General features: G+C 40.7%; 1 protein-coding gene across 3 annotated transcripts in view; it reads left to right on the top strand.

The window, feature by feature from the left end:
- Nucleotides 1–24,769, top strand: part of SPON1 (spondin 1) — a 337,890-nt gene that overhangs the window by 7,511 nt on the left and 305,610 nt on the right. For all 3 annotated transcript variants that reach the window (XM_063117312.1, XM_063117310.1, XM_063117313.1), the window contains one exon: nt 10,453–10,559. In XM_063117312.1, the coding sequence (XP_062973382.1) occupies nt 10,453–10,559 (107 nt within the window). The remainder of the gene's footprint in view (nt 1–10,452; nt 10,560–24,769) is intronic.

The raw sequence follows: 24,769 nt of genomic DNA, 5'->3' as shown, positions 1-24,769 counted from the left end.
ATATCTTGGGACGGCAAGTGTTGACTCCATGGCGGGGGGTGGAGGGGGAAATACTGTGATGAAGTCTCACCTATATGGTTTCACCAGTTCACTTATAGCCCAGATCTGTGGGAATGTATCACAGTGAAGTACTTGGCTGTATGTGAAAAGGGCCCAACCTTTAGCCTTTCAGACATGGGGGAACTCCACTCAGCTTGGCTCCTGTTGACTTCTTTCTATAATTAATCTCCAGTTTTGATCAAAGAATCAAAACCCTAGCACATGATCTAGCCTTAATAGACTAATTATGGATTGTATCCAATAATGTGAGAAGAGAAGGCTCCTCATACAAAGGGGCTTTCCCATCTCCTGCTCCCCATTGCAACTCCAGAAAAGTCTGTCTGAAAACTTGGGGGTCCTTAAGGAAAGGCCTGGAATTTAATTTGGGGACTGCAGGAGGAGAGTGAAGTAGCTCCAGATTTGGCAGAGGAAGTAACAAATGGAAATGGCTCACTCAAGCTGCCTCTCCCAAAATTTTGGACAGTTCCTTGCAGCTCCCTATGCCACATCATCCCAGGCTTTTCATAAGGGTTCCCTTCACCCTTAGGAGAAGCTTGTTAGGGGCGCCTGCAATGGGGAGGGAAAGCCCTTTTGTGCAAGTAGATTTCTGCTTGTGCAACATTGAATAAAACCCTATTTCTGAAAGGACTATCATCTCCCAATTAAAAAAGAACTTCATAAAAATTGATAAGTGGAGTTTTGTCCAGGATAATCAATTTATCCCCCTATTGTGTCCACAATACCCAGCATCCCACAAGCTGCACATTACCAGGAGGGGCCATAGCTCAGTGGTAGAGCACATGCTCTGCATGCCAAAGGTCCCAGGTTCTATCCCAGGTTTCTCCAGGTAGGGCTAGGAAAGAGTCCTGTCTAAAACCCTGAACAGTTTCCGCGGCTAGTCAGTGTCGACAGTACTGGGCTAGATGGACCAATAGTCCGCCTTTGTACAAGGCAGCTTCTTAGGCTTCTATGTTCACATTATGAATGCATGCTGGTCCTAATACAAGATATGACTTCACTGTCTCTGTAATTGTTGTTTTGCTTGATTAATAATGCTACCTGATTTTGATTTCAAAATAAAACTTTCTAACATTGGAGTTATCCTTCCTGAACCTTAGCAGAGAGGTCAGATGACTGGGTGTCTCATGGTAGCCTTTCTGAACTTTTCTTATAGCAGGACAAGATATATAAATCCGATACATTAAATGCACTCTTGATCTGGAGGGTCTTTTGTTAGGTACTTAGCAGAGTTTAAGTAAATGCATATCAGCCTTCAACCTTTTGCTCGGCGACAAAGTGCCCTCTCGAAAGAAATACTCACAGATGTGGAGTTTCTTCAGTAAAAGAGTTTACTGAGGCATATCAACATACATCGTTCCCAACGCATAATCTTCCATCGACTAGCAGCAACGAGAAAAAGAAACGTTCAATATGTACAACTATATATACATTCGGAAACTAGATGATGACACTATTGCATCAGTCAATTATTCAATTAGGGATGAGGGGGGAACGTCTCCCCTTATCTTTGACCTTTACAGTTTCATCATTAACTAGCAACACCTGCTGAAACTCGGACTCTATGCCAAGTCCAGTTTTATTCAGGGCTTATCTTTCTGTAGATAAATTTTCTGCCTTGACATCTTTTACACATCGTGGTCCATCAGGGGCTTGATAAACCTCTTGCTTGAGACTGGAAAAACATGAGGGGTTGCAATTAGCATTCGGCATATCTGGCTGATGGGTTGTATATGGCTTGGTCGATCACAAGTTACACAGTGTGATCCAATCCTTTCCTTAGTGACAAGAAAATGGGAAAAGATGGAATAAGGTTGTGATCCTCTTGCTGAGCTAATTTGTCTGGAATCTGGCAAATAAATACATAATTTAATAATTAATAATTTAATAAATTTATCTGGGCCCTGAAATCCTCTGGTGGCTTCACAGACACCATTTGGTGATGTTCTTTCTATAATGCCAACCGTGCTGATGTTGGGAACAGCTGCTCAGTGCCTTCCTTTCATGTAGTAGAATCCATGCAGACATCAATCACACGATGACACCACTCATGTTGCTACTTGATTCTCTCTATGGATTGAGCCTTACAGGGTTCCTTCAGGGGTGTAGCCAGGGCTGATGTCAAGGGTAGGCATGTTTGAGCACCTGCTGAGGTTCCACACCCCAGTAGGGGGGCACTGATAAGACATGCACATACCCATCCGCAGACTTGTTCCTCCCCTTCTTTGCAATCTGCTTGTTCACCATCTTTTCACTCTGGCCCGGACAACAGAGGCACTGAGGAGGAAGAACAAGGTACACTCACTGCGGGACGAGTTCCATGGAGGGTGTGTTGCCCAACAGCCCTTCAAAACCTGGAGCCAGCAGTGGGTGCATCTAGGTAGTTTTAGGTAGTTTTAGGCCCTGGACTTCATTATCATATCCCCCACTTCACCACCACACACACTTTAGACAATCATGCGCATTACTTCATTTATGAAGCACATGACAAACATATATCTTTACGATTGCTTCCAGATTCCTGGTATGTTAGAATAACAACAAAGTTTGTCAAGCCATTTTTTAAAATAACAACAACAACAACAACAACAATAACTGAACATGTGCAGTTTTGTATTCTAAACTTAGAACATAGGGTCATCAAGACTGCAGGAATAAAATGGAGTTTGCTTCTGCTGCCCTGATGACCTCATCACTTCCCCCTGGCTGGGTGGTCATTTGGAGGACTCTGGAGTTTGGCCACACTACTGGGCTCCTTTGTGCTATTCATGAACCAAGTTGCTTGAAGTGACTATAGTGGAACTCCCATAGGAAGCAGGAGCAATTAGCGTAAGGCTTCAAAAGTTATAACTGGGGAGGCAGATTATTAAAACCCCTCTTGTTTCTATTATTATTATTTTATTTTATTTATTACATTTCTATATCACCCAATAGCCAAAGCTCTCTGGGCGGTTCACAAAAATTAAAATCATAGTAAGACAACCAACAGGTTAAAAGCACAAATACAAAATACAATATAAAAAGCACAACCAGAATAAAAACCACGCAGCAAAATTGATATAAAATTAAAATACAGAGTTAAAACAGTAAAATTTAAATTTAAGTTAAAATTAAGTGTTAAAATACTGAGAGAATTAAAAAGGTCTTCAGCTGGCGACGAAAGGAGTGCTGTACATCTTGCAATGAAGTTAAAATCTGGCATGCTATTGCGCAAGTATGCGTAGATAGACAGTGAAAGTGCCAGCTCCATCCAAGCCATTTTATAATCTTGTGAGTCAGCGTTTTTTAAAAATAATAAAACACATTCCTTTAAACGGCAGAACTTTTCAATATGAAAACACGGCAACTGTTTGTTTGTTTTTGAACCTTTAATATTCATGAATTCAGATTTTTCCTCTATAACCAGCAGGACTGGGGTGGGGGCTTAATAACTAGGAGAGTCATGTAATCTAATGACTCTGGGAGGCTGTGCCCTCAGGATGATGATAAAATTTGGAGATGTGCTCTATAAATCATAAGCACTCGGTGCTCATCTAGACTTACTCATGAAAGAAAGTACTAAAACAAGTGCACATAAAATGTTTCTTATAAACAGGGGGTGGGGGGAAGGATCATACGGAAGTTTCTGATTTATTGACTAAAAAGCAGACTTGAAAAGGGGTAGACAATCTGATACTTTCCAGATGATTTAGACTACAACTCCCATCAGCCCCAGCCAGCATTGCCAATAGTCAGGGATTATAAGAGTTGTAGTCCAAATTGTCTGGAGGCCACCAAGTTGCCTGTCTCTGGACTAGGGTAATGCATTTTAACTGATTTTTCCAACAGTACATTGAACATCTTCCTATTTAACCCATTCTATATCTCCTCACTTCTTTAATAAACAGCTTCTGCCACCTGCTTAGTTAAGCATTGTGGAAGCAGTTTCCAAATAGTTCTACCCATAGAAAATGTTTTATTTTTCTGTCAAGTGGATTTTAAAAATAAGTCCCTCACCACCGCCCACTCCCGCTTTTGACAATTTGATGTGGCATTTTGGTTTTTACTGACCTCTTCTGAAAAAGCAATCTGAAAGCTGGAGTGCATAGTTCAGGAGCAAGTATAAATATATGTGTGTATGTGTGGGGGGGAGATCTATTCTCTTCTGCAATGCACTCTTGACATTTTTCCTTGCTCCGTATTAGTCAGTGCTACTGTGACTTTGTTGTCTAAAGGAAGGAATTAAGCATTTATATGCTGAACTATGGTCCCATCTCATTTATCTGTAGGGGGAGCAAGTATGTATTCCACTCAATAAGAAATGATTTATACAAGACAGGATGGAAATGGATATTGACCTAATGAACCACCAGCAGAACATACAAATTCTATTTGTTGAGTTTAGCTTCTGCTATGATTGCATTTGTTTTCATTATATGCCACTTTTTATTAGTTTGATCGTTATTGGTTCAGATTTACATGAATAAACATTTATGCCAATTCCTTGGCCGGTGGTGCTGATCATGAATTTGATAAATTGCAGATATCTAGAAAGAACCCTGCTGGCTCTCAAGATGAGGCAGTTCAGCATCAAGTGTGGTTCTGCTAAACAGTTTCTCCCGTGCCGCATTGGCTGACAGATTGGTTGGCAATCTGGTTTAGGGCTAAGCAGTAGGAGACAGTCTCTCCACATCTAATCAATTCCTCTTCTCCATTAAGTAGCCCCTTAATGAACTAACTTCCAATTCTCTGGTAATGCAAGCAAGTATCCATCCACTGGACAACCAGAAAGATAACACTAAAAGCTGCCATATACAGACTCTGACCATTTGTCCATCTGGTCAAGTATTGTCAGCACTGCCTTGCAGTAGCTTTCTAGTAGTGCTGTGCATGGACCTCCCAACCTGCCTTGGAGGCAGATTTGGAGGTTTGGATTTGGCTCCAATCCACTTCAGTCTAATTTGGATCTGATCCAACCCACTTCAGACTCTGAATATGAAACAAGATTCAGAAATCCAAATTATTCAGATTTTAGTTTCCCCATTGATTGGCATTAGAAAACAGAAATGGCCATAACTTCTTAGTTTTTATGATAAATACAAGATATTTGGAGACTTGGCAGCCACTATGGAGGTGATTGAACCTGCCAAATTTCAAACAGCTAGGTCAAGGGGACTTTTGTGCTAGCCACAGGTAAAAAAATGTGGTTCCACATAAGTGCATGGAACTTGGGGATGTGGCAACTGCTAAGGAGGTGACTGAACCTGCCAAATTTCAGAGAACCGCCCAGAGAGCTTCGGCTATTGGGCGGTATAAAAATGTAATAAAATAAATAAATAAATAAATAAAAATAGAATTAGGTCCAGTGGCTTTTGTGCTAGCCATGCATGAAGTTTTATTTTCTCAAAAACTAAAACAAAAGGTAAAAAAACAAAAACAAAAAAAACTGCCAAGCCACACAGGGGATTAGAAATCCTAATCAGAAGGTGTTTAAGGTGACAATTAGGAGATCATTATCACTAATCTCTGGTGTAGGTTTTTTGAAGTGAAAAATAACCCCCTCTCCCCTAGTACTTTCCTTTTGTCTGTCCTGAATCTGCCACTACTCAGCTTCACTGGATGATGTGAGACTCTTCTCATTAAGTGAAGAAAAAAAGTTAAACCTCTCTTTGTCTGCAAGACACATGCTCTGGGAATAAGTCACACTGAACTCAGTGGAGCTTATTGCACTGCTCCTTTTCCTCTGCTCCATATAATTTTTATAAACCTCCCTTTTTTTTGCCTTTCTTCTAAATTAAACGGCCTAAACATTGAAAACTTTCCTTATAGAGGAGTTATTTCCACTCCCTGATCATTTTGGCAGCCTTCCCACCCCCCATATGTAAAAGGAAAGGTAAGATAAAGCAAACGTTAAAAACAACAACCATGCATATAGCCTAGATTGATCTGTATGCCGCCCTGAGATCTTAATGATATAGGGCAGGATACAAATGTTTTAAATAAATAAATAAATATTCTCCTTATGGTCATTTAATGTACACAAGGGGAAAAACTTCTTTGTGAGTGTAGCTCTTTACCCCACAGTATATATTAGACTCTGTATGTGTTGCTTTGTAGATGAAGAGTTGAAAAATGGGAAGGGAAGGAGTATTAATTTAGAAGGGCAGGGGAGGAGCCAAAGAACAAGCAGTAAACAAAGCAAAACATTTAAGGGAAAGGGAAGACTAAGAAATGGAATGGAGAAGAGCTGGGTAAGATACTCTGGGAAAAACAAACAAATTAAGCTGCACTAGCACAATCCAGTAATAAAGAACACTCCTTCTACCAACTCTCTCTTACACTGGGAAACAATTAAATGTTTGAAATGCTGCATTGAAAATAAAATTAATGGTATCAGCTCCCCTCTCCCAGATGCAAAGTTGCACACTGCTAGTTTGACCCTAAACATCCTTAACTTTGTGTGGATTGTACCTAATCACTTTTAGGAAATAAGAACTAGGGAAAAGAACAGTAGACCTTTTGTCTGTAATTGACATCACTTCTCCTAATTTTTATAGGGCGGAGGTGCAGAACCTCTTTTAGCTTGAGGGTCAAATTCCATTTTGGAGAAACCCTTGAGGGGTGCATTCCAGTGGTGGGCAGAGCTGAATTCGGTGCGTGTGAGAGAAAATGCATAAAACCCCAAAATGTACCAGCATCTTTTAGTTTAAAGCTCTGGTTCCCAGCAACTAAGCCTTGGGAGAGGCCTTTCAATCTTTTAGAATTGGGAAAAATTGCACCAGAGCCGGGAAACCACCAAATGATTGGAGAAAAGGTGAGCCCAGGAGAAGGATCCATATCCTTCTTTGGGGGTGTGGGGTGGGATGGCTCTTCCAAAATGCATTATATTAGAAAAATATTTCCTCCATCATGGATTTGCTCCATGGCTTTTGGACAGCCATTCTCAGCCACCGCCCCCATCTGAATTATGTGGATAACAATACTGACCTCTATTACAAAATTCTTGTAAGGATTACAAGCTAATGCATATGAAGTCCCTTGAACTCTGTAAAGTATATAAATGGTAGGAAAAATTATTATTAAGATGCGACAGACGGTCTTCCTGGGATTCCAAGAAAACCAAACCTGTAACACTACACATAGGCATTCAGCAGTACATTACTTACTACTGCTTTTTAAAATTTGATCATTATCATCTGCTTAGGATAAGAAATTTGCCCTGTTGAGGTTTCTGTTTTTACAGATTTATTTAATTTTCAAGTCTCAAGTTTTTCAGAGAGCATTGTGTTCTGAAATCTGCATTTCTAAGAAAAGGGAAAATACTCACAAAAATGTGCACATTAGGGAAAGGTGCACGCAAGATAGCATTCCAGCAGTGTGAAGTACTTCTTAAAATGCACACATCTAAAACGCACAAAAAACGGTGTGCATGTATAAGGAAAAATCCTCATACAAAAAGTACACATTTCTATATTGATTTTGTTTGTTTTTAAATAATAATCACAAGCTTATGTGGAAACAAGAGAGAATGAATTTCACTTCAAAAACACAGTGAGAACCAAGATCCTCCTACTCCTGTGCCTGCCATTTACACCAAAATGAGCTCCCCGATGCATATTCATTGTGGTGAAACAATGAAATGCACTTCCTCACAGCTAATTTCTCACAACAAGACACTTTTTATTTTCATATACTGAGGCATCTTTGTTAACCTCTGGGTAGTTATTTAAAGTCAGCATCAAACAACACTTCTTAATGAAACTAAATTTAATACAGCATAAGCATTTGTAGGTGGCAGTCTACTTCTTCAGCTGCCAATACTGCTGTCAAATAAGGCAGTTAACAAAAAGTTTACTTTCAATAGGCCCCATTTCTAAAAGGACAGTAATGTATCTGCAAAGTACATAAGAGAGCATATCACTAGGGCTGGGTTCACACAACATGCTACCCCACCCAGTGTGGCTTGTTGTTGAACTATCATGTTGTCTGAACACAGCGTATTTTCCACGGGGTTGTTCATTAACCATGCAGCGTAGCTTGTTAATCACCTTGAATAACCTAACAACAAGACATGGGTCCTCAAGGTGGCTTTTTTTGAGAAAAAGAAACCACACTGCATGGTTTATAAGTCACCCTGCAGAAAAATGTGCTGCACTCAGACAACACGATCACCCATCCTGTGGAAAATGTGCTGCATTCATACAACACATTAACCCACTCTGCGGTAAACATACTGTATTTGACATCACAATAACCCCTGGTAGCTTATCAGTCCCTGTTTTGGTCCATGTTTGCACAATTTATTTATTTATGGTGCTTTTAAACTGGGCAGTAACTGAAGATCTCTGGACGATGTACAATACATTAAAAATAAAGTACAAACAAACATTAAAACAAAATAAAAAATAAAGCAGAATAAAATCAAGATAAAACCAGCAGCAAAGAATAAAACTATTACAGCATCATAAAACCAAATTAAAACCAGCAGCATAATAAAAGCACTCAAGCAGTGTGTGTGTTTCTAAATGCCTGGGAGAATAGAAAGGTCTTCACAATCTAATCTCTGTATGAATGCTCTGCCTTGTGTTTCTCATGACTAGCAGAATTGAGAATTATCATACTGAGGTCTGTTAAATGATACAAAGACTTAAATATTCACCATGTTTCGTATAGTTCCTTCTGCAAGAAGTTGGAGAACATCCACCAATGGATATCTCCAAGGGAAGGATCCAATGGCTCACTCCCTCAAGTGCTATTGACATTATGGTAGCATAAACAAATGCTTGTGCAATAGGAAAAAAGCAGTGATTTGCTGCTACTGCTGAATTTCAGTGCCAAATTGCCACTTTTTCTCACTGCCCTAGTCACATTGCACAGGGGTTGGTTTTTGCTAGTGCAACATCATTAGAGTGATTACTGGGACACCATTGGATACTAATCCAAATCTTTCATTTGCTTGCTCTCACTAAATAATCTAAGACAGCAATCCTATGGTCCATCAGATTGCTAAACAACAACAACAACAACAACAACAACACACACACACACACACACACACACACACACAAAACCTTTACAAGGTCAGTGACAGTGCTCTGACCTCAGAAAGGGGGAGTTGGAGATCAGATCCCCCCTTCCTTACCCCTTCGTAGCTGGCACACAAAGAACTGCACCAGTTTCCCTCCAACTTGAAAAAGTGACCTTGGAGAGAAAGAAAGAGGTATTCCTGTGGGCAGGGAGGGGAGGAGACTAAAGAGGCCAGGATAATGAGATCCCCTAAGCCTCTCCAGCCTCTTTCCTTCCACCTTTGAGGTTCCTTTGTTAGATGGGCTGAAAAGCTGAAAAGCCCATCTAGCAAAATTGCCAAAGACGGGGAATAGGGAGATGGAGATCACCAATGCTGCACTTCCCACCTTGTTGGCTTCAGCCCAGTTGGGCATAGGTATCATGGAAACCTCTTCTGAGCAGTGAGGGCATATAGAATTCCACTCTAAGGGTCCTGTCACTAACAGGATTCTGGAAAAGATCCACTACAGCGCTGATCCCGATTTATGGATTTTATACAACTGGATGGAAGCTGATATGGCTATGTGATCAGACATAAGGTTTAAAATCCAAATATTGTTTGGGGGGCAATGGGGGGAGGAAATCACATATTTCAGGAATGCCAGTGCTGTGAATGAGGGTAGCAAACTTACTCATACAACTATCCATCAATGCACACATTCAAACAGGGCTTAGAGCCAAGGTTGAAAAAGTGCCCATGAAAGCACTGCATATGAATGAGAATCCTAAAGCAACCTCAGTAACAGCAGACTTACATGTAAAAGGTCGCATCCAACTGTGCACATCTACCATCAGCAGAAACACTGCTGGCGGACCAGTTGCCCCTTGAGCCTGAAGATCCCCAAATCTGCTCTGGAGGGAATCTTTGGAACAGATCTGGGAGGGCAGGGGCTGGAGAGGAAGGAGAGGTTCCATTGCACATGTATTTGTTGGCTTGTGAAACATTGAATGTCACACAAAGACTGAAGGGTTTCCCTTCCCCAGCTGGATGCATAAATGCATCTATGCCTACTTTCTATTAGACTGATAAATAGATTATTAGTTCTCCTTTCAACAACAACAACTCCAGAATGTATTAAGGGCTGGCTTCTGTGTCGGATTTGCCTAGGCCACAAAATCAGCACAGCATCCACCATCCTAACAGTACAACCATTTCCATTTTGCACAGAGTATCCAAGAAGATCAGATGCAGCCTAACAGAATTGTTCAGCTTGCATGTCCTGCCTTTTCCATCCCTGAGGGGCCCCCCCAAACCTTGGAGCCTACACTGGCCAAGGTATTGAGTTGAAAAGCGATAGAGAAACAAGTTCATCTCAAAGGTCCTTTTCTTTTTCTGCCTTTCCCCCACAGTAACACTTTCTGCTGCTACTCCAGCCTATTTTCGTGGATTCACACTGATTGCTTTGAAAGAAGGCAAAGAAGGAGACAAAGAAGAAGACCACGCAGGGACCTTTCAGGTGAGGAGCTGGTTCTTGAACAGTGGCTGCAGTGATTCTCAATGAATGTTGATTTCTCAGCAGGAAATAAGTTATACAAGCAGCAGCATCTATTTGTGAAAACGATGGTATTTCTGTAGTTGCAGGTACAGTATAAGTTTTGTAGCTGTAGCTAAGGAGCAGATTTATATGTGAAATGTATCCCTCCCACCCTTTGGAGCATGAACTTTAAGTTGACTCGAGAGTTCAATGAAGTGTCACTACATTCTTATACATTTTTAATCAAACTCTCTGCATATTTACTTAGAAGTAAGCACCACTGAGGTCAATGGAACTTACTTCCAAGTTAAGCACACGTATGATTGCAGCCTTCATTGTTTTGTCAAATAGGATACAAGAGATCAGAGGTTGGCCTTGGTATGCAATTATTCATAACAAATACAGTCCAGCTCAAATATTTTGCAGTGTTGACTTTGTCCAGTGGTTTGTCTATTTTCCTGCTTGCTCCTCTGTCTAGACTAGCAAAGATGATTTAGCGTGCTGACATTTTGATACTTAGGCAGCTCAAATCCAACCATCATCATTTGAAATAAGTCCCACTTACGTCACTGGAGCTTACTCCCAGGTAAGGGTCTAGAACATATACTTTAGTGAACAGCAATTTGTGCTGATGTGAACTGGAACCTTTGAGTTTTAAAAGAAAACATTGATCTTGTGGCTGTTGTATGTTTTCTAATGGTGCATAAACAACAGCCCCCCAATAAAAAAATACTAATTTCAGGTCCAGGGATATTATTGTATCTGCACTGCTAGGAAGCTTATTTCCAGTTGTTAAACTAACTCTTATTGAATCCTACTGTACTTTGGAATCTTCGTCAGAAGGGGAAAAAATAATCTCAGTCCTCTTTTGTTCCGTTGGGTTATATCCAACATTGTGTAGTGGAGAAATGACAAGAGTTGGCATTGTTTTACGAATGGTTGCACAACTGCTAGCAGAATGACTAGCGCTAATGAAGTCCTAATGAGAGGTGGAATGCCTTGTGCAATGATTTATGTTAAATCCAAAGTATTGGATTTAACACTTGTGCACCTATCAAAATAGGATTTCTGTGAGTAGTACAAGCTTTGCGCTAGTGGAATGGCACCATTGGATATAATCCATTGTATCTTCAGTGCTGTATGAGCCACCTTTTTTTTAAAAAAAAATGCCATTGAAGGGTCTACAACTTTCCAATTGGTACTGTAACTTGCCAATTCTATACCCAAAGGAAGTTCATTGTTCTACATCCCCTACCCTCCTGGAACCAACATCACACACAGTAAAAAGTATCTTTAGGGACACATGATACTAAAAATATAAAACAGGATTTGTCCCTGTACCTTGCCTCTAAGCGCAATGATTGACAAGATCTAGGATGTCCTGCTTTGACTGTGGCAAACTTTAACTGCAGTGTGCAGTCAGCAAACATGCAAGCCTACTTGTGGTTATCCAGTGGTGTTCAGGCTCCAACAGAGGTGGTCTAAAACCAGGCATAAGTTAGAACACTGCCAATCAGTCAGATGATGAAGAGGATCAGGCAGCAGAGGAGTGGTCCTGATAACAAGCAGGAGGGCAAATACAGTCCGGAAGCAGGGTCATTTGGCAGTCAAAAGGGTCAGGAACCACAGCATCAATCACAGGGCACAGTACAGGAGGCAAGGTACATGGCACAGAGGCTGGCTGGATGATGTTATTCCAATCCTGGCTGGGTTTCCAGTGAAGGCTTTTACTAGAGTTACCATATGAAAAGGAGGACAAAGCTTCTGTATCTTTAACAGTTGTATAGAAAAGGGAATTTCAGCAAGTGTCATTTATATATATGCAGCACCTGGTGAAATTCCGTCTTCATCACAACAGTTAAAGCTGCAGGAGCCCTGCCCTCTTTTGTATCTGGTCACTCTAGTACAAAAGAGATACAGATGGTCACCCTATTTTAAGCTCAAAGCCTGCTGGTCCCCACCCAGAGCTTGGCTGCAGCAATCGAAGCTCCCCTTCCAGAGCCCTACTTGTGAGGAATCACTTTCTCCTGAGGAGACCTTTCCTTGAGGCAAGCACTCCTTCACACAGAGAAATTGCTCCCGCTGTCATACACAAACACAGCTGGCGGCGGCTGCTGTCCAATCAGAAGCAAACTGACCCTAGTCATACATTTCAGATGTTTTCTTCTCCCAGCAGCATTCATTGGACAGTGAAGTGCTGCAATGGCATGACTCTGCCTGGTCTGCTGCCTGGACTAAGCCTCTGGAAAGTCGATCCCCAGTTTTCACGAGGCACCATGAAAATGCACCTAATTATGTGATGCTGAAAAATAAAATGAGAAATAATGTATTGTTATTTTAATAACTGCTAGGATCTTTCATGACTTTTGATGCCCATTTTGCATCAGACTACACTTGGGCCAGGTGCCTCTATTGCTCCACCCATGTTTTCAAGGGTTTTGGTTCTTGGTGAATCGGGAGTCACTTTTCTCATGCAATGCTAACTTCTGCTAAGTTAATCACATCACTTCTGTGAGTAGAAGAGGCTTTCAGTGAGCAGAAGAGGAAGGACATATTTTGATCCAACCTCATATTCCAACAAGTATATTCTCATCCCAATTCTCTCACTGTCTCATATTGTTTGATGAAAGCTACATTCTTTTCTTTTATTTTTTTTTCATTTGTGGCTGGTAAATGATGTGGAAAGCATCAACTTCTTCATATAGACAGTGTTTTGGGCAAAACAAAAATCCTCTGAGTCCATTTATTTTTTGCTCAGTGAAGAGTATATAACTTGTGCAATCACTCCAGCAGATGCAATCCCATAAAATATATAATCTCCACTTTTATTATGCCTATGATGTTTCTGAAAATCCTGGATCATTTCATTATTTCACAGAAATGAATATCGAGTCATACAGTTGAATGTTTGCTGAAATTGTTTGGCATAGTGTTTTGAGCAGAAAAAAAAATTAATGCATTGTTGTTGGCGATAACAATATTGTTCACAGTTAATAATGTGGAGTTCGCAAAATTGAAATAGGATTATTATTCTTAGAGATTTATCATTACAAACACAATTCCGTGACATGTCCTTAAGCATTTTAGAAAAAAAATATGTATCAAAGACTATTTCTGGAGATCCACTAGGAAACAGATACTGAAAATAACCTCATTGGCCCTTATTTGTAAGTTCCTTTTCTGCTAACACAGAACATATAAGCACATTGAGCATATTAAAGATGGTGAATATGTATTATGTTCTTAATATCAGTCTATCTGGATAGCTTTACACCTATGTAAAGGTGTTTCATTTTACATTTCATATGTAAAATGAAAACTGGGGTGGCCACTCAAAAGGGCAGCCCCCAAGTCTCCTTCCCCCTCTGCAACATACCTGTGTTCTGATCCTATCAAGCTGTGCATTTGATTTCCCAGCTTCACATCAGTCGCTGTCGTGCGCCACAGGGAATGGGTGGGGAACTGCTAAGCCTAATGACATCATAGGTTGGCCATTTAGGCATCACCAGTAAAGAGGAAATTCCTCAGCTGAAAAGAAGATTTAAATAAAAGGTGCATATGCTAATTTATTTGTATAGGTGCAAATTTAGACACAATGCCTGGAATTTAAACAGAAAGAAATGCAATGCATCTCACCCTACTGGGGAAGACAGTGACCAGGTGAGTGCTGTGCTAGTCCAGGGGCTAACTATTGATAGGAAACTTCAGGAGCCCGGCTTGCCATTCTTAAAGTTGTATGCCCTTAAACTGGACTTGGACTGGAGTGCCCTTCAAATAGATGATGCTTTTACCTCCTGATGTCAGCTGCCACCATGAAGAACCTCAGCGACGGGCCTTCTCTGTGGTGGCACCTTCTCTGGAGGGCCCTGCCTCATGCGGTTTGGGAGGCGGAAAACACAATATCTTTTAAACCCTTCCTGAAGATATACCTTTTTACACAAGCTTTCCCTGGTCTTTAATGTAGCTGGTTTTATATTGTCTTTTAAACTTTTTAATGTTTTAAATTCATATTTGTTGTATTTTATGGTTTTTAATTGTGCACTATTCAGAGAGCTGCAGCTGATGGGCAGTATAAAAAATGTAATAAATAAAAATAAAATAAATAAATATGTAGAGGGCAGCCCATTGACAGCTCTTCAAAAAGAGGGCTGTCCTCTATACAATGGGGCACCTGACATCAGGAGGTGGCATAAATTGTCCAGTACATTACTTAGCGTGATAGAGAAAACTGGACATGAAGCTGTGGGCTTTGGCATCAAACCTTTTCTTATAACATCTAATTATGGAGAGTGTGTGTGTGTGTGTGCGTGTGCGCACGTGTGTGTGTAAGGAAAGGAACAGAAGAGTCTGTTTTCCAGTTCCTTTTTTAAAAAGAGGATCCCTAAGGAGACATGAGAGCAGAAAAGTCTCTTGAGCCTCATATGTTCGGGCTCAGTGAAGAAGTTGCTCAAGGAAAGGTGCCTTAAGTATCATATAAAGCAAATATCATATAGAGCAGCCCCTGAAAGATACTTGATTTGGAACCAGAATTTTCTCCAGTGTTGAGATTTGCCAAGCAGTGGTGGCAAATCTTGCACTTCTGCACACAGAATGAGAGTGGCCATTGAAGCTCCTTAAAAAGGAGGAAATATATCACCAAGAAGAGGACAAAAGGGGACAAGTTTTGCATTAAAATTGTGTAAGCTAACATATGTTTATATGTTTTAAATGTTGACAATTTAAAAAAAATATATAAGACATCTCACTATAGTGGGGAAGACCAGGTGAGCTGTATGCCTTCTCAGTACATTTTCCGGGTGCTTACTGCTGTTTGGCAACTTGAAGTCCTCTGCTCTCCCTTCTTATGGTTCTTATGAACTGGACAGATAGGAGACATCTTTAAATGGCCAATTGTTCTCTGGCAGCCCTTAAAATAGAGGGAAATGGCTTGCAAAAATTGGATTAAAATGCATGCATTAGGAGAAATGTGCACAAAACATAATTTTTGGAAGAGAAAGAGGTGGATGACAGAGAGGTGAGCCTTTGGGGATGAGCAAAGCGCCATTCAATGGGAAGCAGATCCTGAGACAGAGATTCATTCTGTCTGCGTATAACTCCCTGTATGAGAATTCCCTTCATTTTCTTCTTAAGGATCTGATAAGGGAATGCACTTGCTCTGCATGCAAGAACATCCCACACTTTCACATCTGAAACTTGGCTCCAGGTTTTCCTTTTGTTGCTAAACTGCTGAGAGTTGTGGGGGTTTCATTTGCAATCCCCTTTTCCTTCTCTAGCAGTTCCAGGGAAATATGGAGAAAGCGACGAGTTCCAAAAAAAGTTCAGCAATACTTTTTTTTTCCAAATCAGGATGGACTTAGGACAAAACAAGCAATAAAAGAGAGTGTTGGTTATTGGGCAGTAGAGAAATGTAATAAATAAAATAAACAAAATAAAAAGCAACGAATAACAGGGAAATATTATGAAATGATAATATTTGAAGCCATCACTTTATGAATTTCAATCCAGCAGGCCAGTAAGAATATTCTTCTCATTTGAAGAGAAGAGTAGGGAGAAGAGTAGAAAAAGTTTTAGAGCGAGCCATCACACAGATGTTAGCAAGTACAAATTAGTGTGGCTCATTTCCTGTAACTTAATTATAATTTCTCCCTTACAATAAAAAAGGGTTATTTTCTTCTTTCCACAGTTGGGCGCATTCCCACCATTAATGTCCTATTGCGGCTAATATCCAATTAGCTTCCCAGCACTGGCAAGAAAAGGACATTTTTACAAGGGTCTGGACTCCAGGCCTAACTGTGTTTCCACCGTCAGACCAGCAAGTCAAAAACTGCCTTCGCTTTGCTAAAGTAGGCAAGAATTTTGAACTCGGATGAGAGTTGGCAGAAAATGGAATTTTCTAAATCTCTCCAAACGCCTCATGGATCTCAGCAGAGGGATAATTATTAAGCTATATAATTAGTTTTATTATATGGCTTAGAAGCTGAAATCAGCATTTTAATTGGCAGATGAATATTTCAAAAGTTTTTTGTGAATAGCTAAATTCATATTTTTTGGCATTAAAACAGAACTCATTGTCCTTCCACCTGCAAACACTCTATTAAGTGCTCTTTGCGGAGTTAACACCTGGCCATAATGCCTGCATTTATGAAAGATTTATGTATCAACTTCACTAATGTGTAGTCTTGCATTATTGTTGTCCTGTGTGCCAATCGCTGGATGAAAAGGGAGAGTTTGTAAATGCTGTATTAGGCTGATGCTATGACTCACAGCATGATACGAAGCCACCACTTTCCAAGCAGTTTTGTGCATGAAGTTAGAAGTTAAAACAGAAGAAAAGAAAACACTGGCAGGCAGCCCATCCCCCATTGGCATGTTTAGCTGCAGCAGTGCCAATGGAGATTTGTGCTGTTGTGGCTTCACTGGTATCTGGAGTGCAGCAAGCAGAGCAGAGTCATACGGAGCTGAGGCACCTTCTCGGGGCGGGGCAGGTGGGTGCGGAGCTCAGTGCCAGAGCAGCTGCTTTGCATGCAGATGATCCCAGGTTCAATCCCCATCATCTCCAGATAAGAGTCCAACCTGTAGCCCTGGAGAACCACTGAGCTAGACAGACCAAGGGTCTGAGTCAGTATAAGGCAACTTCCTCTGTTCTCATCAGCTAACCCAGCAATGGTTCAAGAGGCAACTCACCCTCTCATATCAATAATACTATCAATAATAGTACTTGCATCTCTACCCCATCCCCTACATTGTTCAGCTGTGAAACACAAGGGAATGTTCTCAGTGTGAGATTAAGTATGCAGTTTAATGATGCTACATCATGAAATCCGTCGGATTTGACTATATGATAACATCAGGAAGGCAGTTCAGAGTGAGGGCAGAAAGCCCTGCTGACCCTTTGAACAGGCATTCTGGAAACACCACACGGTTAATCAGACATGTGTACCTGATGATGCCACAAAGCAAAATAAGACTGAGAGCAATGCTTCCCAATGCCCTCCCAGCTATTTACTGTAATGGGGGGCTGCAGTTTACAGGGGCAAAATTGTTCGTAAGTGCTCTGCCCAGAGAGCTTCAGTTATTGGGTGGTATAGAAATGAAATGAAACAAATAAATAAAATGTGTTTTCTGCTCTGTTTTCAGTGGGGTTTTGAATTACTTTGTTGTCTTACAAGAAGGATGGTCATCAGAATGAAAAGATTTTCTTGGCTTTTTGAAAGAGCCAGGTGCTAATGCATGCCAGAAGAACAATACAGCAACTGAAAGGAATGACTAAAAAAGAGCAATTCTGTAAAAGTTAACATCACTTTTTTATATAAAATAAAATAAAATTGCCCTTCAAAAATAGTAGAACAGAACAAAAGCCTATCCACTAAGCTTCTTAAAATAATCTGTACAAGGTTTCCATGTTAGTTATCTGAAGTGGACGTTGTCAGGACAGGCATCTTGAGCACTTGATTAACACTGTCGCAGGATTGCTTCAAAAAATGAAGATGAGAAGATCCGAAAAAGAAATTCTGCTAAAGTCACAATCTGTGTTACTTTATACATTATTACAAAGACACATGCAATAAATGAAAGAAAGAAATTCTTCATATTCTTTTAACTTTAGCCCTTTTCAGGCATTATTAAAGTGTGATGTTTAAATATGAGCAGGGTGAGTTTGCTAGCCCTGCACGTCTGTCATTGGGAAGAGGGAAAGGTTAGCCAGCTCCCTTTCTTTACCTGTTGAAACAACACGCTTTGATAACACCTGAATAGGGCTATAATAAATAGATCAATGTGAATCAGGAAGACTGCAGATCTAGGCCAGATCTACACTAGTCTTATAACGTTGCTAGTGTCCATTTCTAACGTGGTTCTCTATATCCTTTCTCTATCATGGGGCACACTAGCGTTACTTATGTTTAGCTGTACCGGTACGTCAGGGCACACTGTTCAATCCTTTCCATTCTTCCTCCTTTCTGAGAGTAAGCAGAGCTGCTCGGTTTGCTCCGCTCACTTCCTGCCTCATTCCTAGCCAGCAGTCCAGGGCAATAGTCATAAGCACACACAAACTCCCTCCCAAAACATCTTAATATAAGTCCCAGGGAATAACCTGAATGCATAGGAGCCAGCCACTTTGCTGAAGCTAAGAAGGTCTAGGTCTGTCAGGGTTTGGATGGGTGACCAAATTGAGAAGTTTTAGCAGTGCAGAAAGGGAGGCCTGTTTTTGGCAGCCCCAGCTGTTGAGATTATTTCAAACACACCTTTTAAGCCCTGCTGGTTAGAGTTTTGGACTGGTAGCAGAGACCCGTGTTAATTTTCCTGCACGGAGCTACAGCGATCCTTTGCTTACCAGGAAGTGATTTGAGCGCTCCTGAGCTCCTTTGCAAAGAGGGGGGAAATGTTAAAAAAAATCATAAAAAATCAACAGATGACCCAACTCGATTCAAATTTGGTATGCTTAAAGTGCTCCCTAATATCTATTACTATGCCGATTTTGGTGTCTTTGTCTTTAAAGCTTATGCAGATATAAGCATTTGTTTAAAATCCTGCTCCTACGCCCACAGCAGCGGCTCGGAATTAGGGCGAATCTTTTGCAAAAGGAGCACAATTAAGGCAGGATGCATGGGAGTACTTCACAATAAAAGCAGATTTTAAGGTGGAAAACTTCTGAGTCCTTTGCATGCAATTGTCAGTGATTGCACAGTATAACACTGGTGTGATGAAGCTACAACTGCTGTAGCAGATAAGATAGCAAACGGGGCGAAAGAAGGAGAACAGGAAGTGGGCGGAGCAAACCCAGCAGCTCTGCTACTCTCAGAGAAGAGGAAGAGGGAAATTACCAGTAGAAATAGGCACATGGATCAGTAGCCGCGCTACAACTAAGCAACAAGAAAGGGGACAACAAAATAGAACCAGTAAGTACAACTCATTTACGATGTTAGAGATACAGGGTCACGTGACGCTGTGCGTCACAGTAGCCCATTCAAAACGTTAGAATAACATAGGGTGACCAACTGTCAGGATTTCCCCGGATTTGTCCTGGTTTTTGTTCTTTCCATGGTGTCAGGGGGGATTTTCTATAATTTTCAATAATGTCCTGGAATGACACACCTTCCTCTTTAAGGCTGCCATTAGCATGGCAGGAGGGAATTACATGCTTTCTTGAGGCACAGCATTCCCCCACCCCGAGCTCCAATTGAGGTCTTAAAGGGGAAAGCAGGTCATTCCTGGTCATTATAGAAAAGGCCCCAATTGGAATGGATGGTGGTGGTGCAGAATGAAATCCTTTCCCCTCCTCCACTCCAATCGGGTTCTTTAAGGTGGCGGGGGAATAACGTACTTTCTGCAGGACTCAGAAAGCTGCTTCCCCACACACACACTAGGTGTCCTCTTTTTTGGTTTCCCAAATATGGTCACCCTAAATAACATCAGTGTAGATTTCCACCTAGTCACTTTTCATGTGTGATGACATTTGGGGGGCTACAACATTCTCCCCATCAAGTTGGGTTTTAGCACTTTCCAAAGTCAGCATATCCACTTCTCAGTTAGATGACTGGTTTGAATCTGCTCAATAGGGTCCATTTGGGCCTTTGAGGCCTTTTTCTTGCTGATTTGCTTTTATATGTTCCGTAACTCAGCAGATCTGGTCAGCCATCATTAATCATAAATCAAGAAGGTCTTGATCTTTTAAATAGCCCAGCTGTTCAAGCATCTGGGTAGGCCATGCAGAAGCTAAAAAGAGATGTTCACTTCTTCATTAGCTTTCTCATTTTTGCTACTGCCATACTTCTCAGGGGTTTAAAGGCTCCTTACTTAAGCTAATGCTGAAAAAGAGCTGGAAATGTGGAATGTTATTTCACTAAAACGTTTTTAGAGGACAAGCAGTGTTATTTCAATGATTTTGAAAATAGATCTTTATAAATATGCAGAGATTGTTAACATAGATCTATCCTGAACCAATGTATATAAAATTGGTTTGAAGCTAGAGTGCAATCACCTTTTCATTGTTCTTTTAATAATTCTTAATCCAAAACACTTCAAATCAAGAAAAAGATGTGACAGACAGGAAACCCTCCTTCCTTTCCAAACACCTTTGAACAGTCAAGATCTTTCAGTCATTTTAATAAATTTAATAAACCACAGCCAAATGTGTCCTATTTCAATAATATAGCCACACTTATATTTTTGCAGCATAGCCACTCATGCAACTACTTAAACAGTTCACCTGAGCAACAATATTTTCTTATTTTACCTTCCTCCCCCCTCTCTTTGCAGCCCAGTCCAGTAACAAACTCTCAGGCAAAGCTTTGGATAGGTTACTAAAGAAAATTCATCCTATCCTATTTAGGATTAAGAAGGATTTTCTTTCTGTTTGTTAAAATTACCACAGCTCTAGGCATTACAGATGGCTGCCATTAGAAATGAGCAATTGGATAGTATGGATTTGAGAAAACGTTCTCTTGGGGTGGATAAAATGGAAAGATTTTGCTGGCATGCTCAGAGATCCCAGTTGATCTCTCAGGTCAAATAGAATGATTGGCTATTTATCCATCCCTATGGAAAATGCCATCCATTTATAACCAAGCCATTATATTACTGGCATATGGTCACTGCGTGATCAGCTAAGACTTGCATCTCTTGCCCTTAATGTCATCCCCAGCTGGTAAGTCTCAAGCAAAGAAATATATATGTAGTTTGTCCCTGCTGTTATGTCACATTACATTTGACTTGATGCAGTTTTCTATTTTTCTACATAACTACTTAGTTTGTCCTGCAAAGTGTCCTAATCCTCCCATGTATTAACAATGTGGACTACCTTGATGTAATCAGTAGATTTCATCAGCCTGCTTCTATTTCACTCCCCAGTGTCTCTAATGAAATATTGATTAGCATGTGTCCTAAGACTGATCTTTGAGAAGCTGCACTAGCTGTTCCCTTCCAGTTTGAAAGTTTGCCTTTTAAGACAAGTCTTTGACGTTCTTTCCTTTAACCAGTTCTTTACCTGTTGTATAGTGTGTGCACTGCTACCTGTCTTATCCCATTTATGAACATATGAAGCTGACTTATGCAGGGTCAGCCACAAGACTCATGGAAGAAGGCGGAAAGGTGAAATCAATAGCTCTCCCCAAATTCACCCCAAATAAACATAATTTGTGAAGTCAAAAACAGAATTCACAAAAATGTAAGCCCTATTCAGGCATTCTATCTGTTGTTCAAGCATTTACCTGCTCATGCATTCTATTTAGTGGTGACACTGAATGCATGAGGAGAGGAGCACTCCAGCCTTGCCCCCTGTTTCCATTGCCCTACACTCATGGGGAGTTATGGTCTGAAGAGGAGAGCCTCCTGTAAATGTGGAGGCTTTTCACATGGTGATGGGAATAAAGGCGAAAAAGAGCCACTAAGCGTTGTTAGAAGAGAGACTGGATCTGGTGCTGTGAAGGATGGTAAATCTTTAACGGTATTGTCAAAAGATAAAAAATGTATTTAAAAAAACTCAAAAAGCTCAATGTTTCGGATACCAGGATCCTTCATCAGGAGCAAAGGTTAACACTTTTTCTATGGAGCGTCCTCATCGAAAGCTGTGTTTTATATCTAAAAAGCAGCTTCGGGTGAACTTCAGGAGGGTAAAAGATACAGCCGCTGTATAAGGGTGACTTGGCTGAATCACATTCAGCCGTTTTAACCAGAAATAGGTGGGAGGCAACACAGCTCAGCAGACTGGTTTGAAATTTGGCAATGTAGGAAAAGTGGGTTTTATGCCAATGTTCAGCAGTCCATGCCAATGTTTAGCAGTTTGACAAGGCAATATCTTTTAACATTGGCTCAGTTGAGATGGTTGGACATCCAGTATCATGCTGGTGGCAGGAGTTTGTTGAGTTTGCAGCCCGCAGAATTACTCAAAAATATATGGAGTTTCAGAGGACCCTCATGAGTGGGAAAGGCTGTAATGCAGGGGGTGAGGGGGAAGAGGGCATATCCAAAATAGGGCAGTGGCACCTACCACAAATAGAGCTCATTGCTTGCGGTAGGTACCTCTGCCGGGTTTTCAGGAATACCATAATGATTTGTCAGTATGAGAATGAGAGTGTGCAAGTGTAAAACTCCCTTTCTCTCTTCCTTGTGTAAGGAGAGGAGATTGGAGCTCCTACTTCTTAGTAGTAAACTATTGACCCTGTTCAGATAACACATTAAGCCACGGGTGGTTAAGCATTTTGAGCTAAATACTGTGACTTGGGCCACAGTTAGACCTAAGGTTTATCCTGGGATCATCCAGGGTTCACCCCTTCCTGAGCACTGGATCCCCTGTGTGTCGCCTAGATGAACAGGTTTGACCCCTGGACGATCCAGGGATAAACCTTAGGTCTAGCTATGGCCTTAGTGTGCCATCTGAAGCATTCCTAACCATGGTGGCTACATAATCATGATTTAAACATGCTTATTAACTATTTGCTGCAAAACCAGTAGCAGACTAACCATGGCTTAGTGTGTTGTCTGAACAGGCCCATACTTAGATTTCCTCAAACCCTAGCTTGCCTGGAACACAGGATCAAACAATGGTTTGGGACTCTGGTTTGTGGACAAACTGTGTTTTGAGCATACCATAGTTTGCAATATTTGAATGTAGCAGAAAACTAACGTGACACAGAAGCTTCTGATCTCTCTTGTGCAGAAGAAGGGTTAAAGGAAAGGAAATGTGAGGCTGCTCTTTCTTGTATTGACAAACCATATTAGTTTGGTATAAACTAACTTCGATAAATTCATCCTTCACTGAAGGATAAATTTCATCCTTCAAATCTGTCATTCCAACGGCTATACTGCGATACATTTATTCTGGAGTTTAACAAAGCATTCAGTTAAGCATTCAACAAACTACTGTTTAGTTGCCTGCCTAATTGTTATTCCTTTTCTTGATTATGGGTACAGTGTTAGCTCTTTTCCATCCATGTGTGCTTTGCATAACAGGCAAAAATGGTGGAGCATTATACATGGTACTATACCTACTTTGCATTGGTTCTTTTTTGTCATGTATGAGCCCAAGAAGCAAACTGAAAAATATATGGTGATCATCAAACCTAATGTCTTTTTCATGTAATGGAAAACCACAGGCACCTGCCTCCCTCTCTCTCTCATATATATATATATATATATATATATATATATATATGTTTAGATCACCATTGCTGAATTTAATAGTAGGGTTCTTGCAGCTGTCATAGCAGACAGATAGATCTATCTGATTTGCAATGTTTAGCAACACCATGTAAATTGCTTTTTCACAAAAGCTAAGTAATTTGATGGCAATTTACACCTGAACACAACAATCTGACACTGATTATAGTAATTAACATTTGAACAGTGTCTCTGCAGGCCAAGAGTGTTGCCTGCTTATTGCAATGCTCATACAGCTTTGGTTACCCAATACACTTAGATTGAGATCCTGTACTCCCCTTACCTGGAGTATGCCCCATGGAACTCAATGGGACTAAAGTCTGAGTAGGTATTGCTGTGTTTAGTTGGTGACTTGTTTCAAAGGAACAGTTGAGTTAAAATAAATACATTGAAAACACAGGGTTCTGAAATCTGCACAATACAGAATTGGACTAGGCACTACATTTTAAGTGTCTTCTCCACCATTCATTTTGAATCACACCACAACCTGAACTAATGCTAGAGCAGAATTGGATGAGTTCTCCTATCACAACTAAATACTAATAATGTAGACCAGGTGTGTGGCAGTCTATTTGCATCCATTTTTGGACTCCCAGAAGATGTCCATTACTCCAGATAGATACTTGGATGAATTTAGGTGGGTCCACACATCTCCACAAAATCCTGATAAGGTGATAGTAGTCTCTTGGCTTGTATGGGACAGTATATTTAAAGTTATATCCCAGATCTTCTCTGTTATATAAAGTTATATACTGATCTTGCCTGGCTCCAGTTTCAGCTCCAAGACGTGAATGATATCACCTTCTTGTTCCAGGGAGGCTGTGGAACTCCTGAATCAGTCCCAGGAGGCTGCTTGGGGCTGGATAAGGAGGAAAAAACTAAGACTTTATCTGGACAAAATGAGGGTGTTGTAGGTACAGAAATCTAATATTCTGGATGGAATATTTACAGCTAATCTTAGGCCCTTTCTGGTGGAGAGAGATGCAGGGGAGACAATCCCAGAATTTCTGGCTTCTGGGATCATCACCCTATGTCCA

This window comes from Elgaria multicarinata, chromosome 2, assembly GCF_023053635.1.
Source record: "Elgaria multicarinata webbii isolate HBS135686 ecotype San Diego chromosome 2, rElgMul1.1.pri, whole genome shotgun sequence".
Taxonomy (NCBI): domain Eukaryota; kingdom Metazoa; phylum Chordata; class Lepidosauria; order Squamata; family Anguidae; genus Elgaria; species Elgaria multicarinata.
The sequence above is the reverse complement of the archived record's forward strand: the minus strand, read 5'-3'. Positions and strand labels throughout refer to the sequence as shown.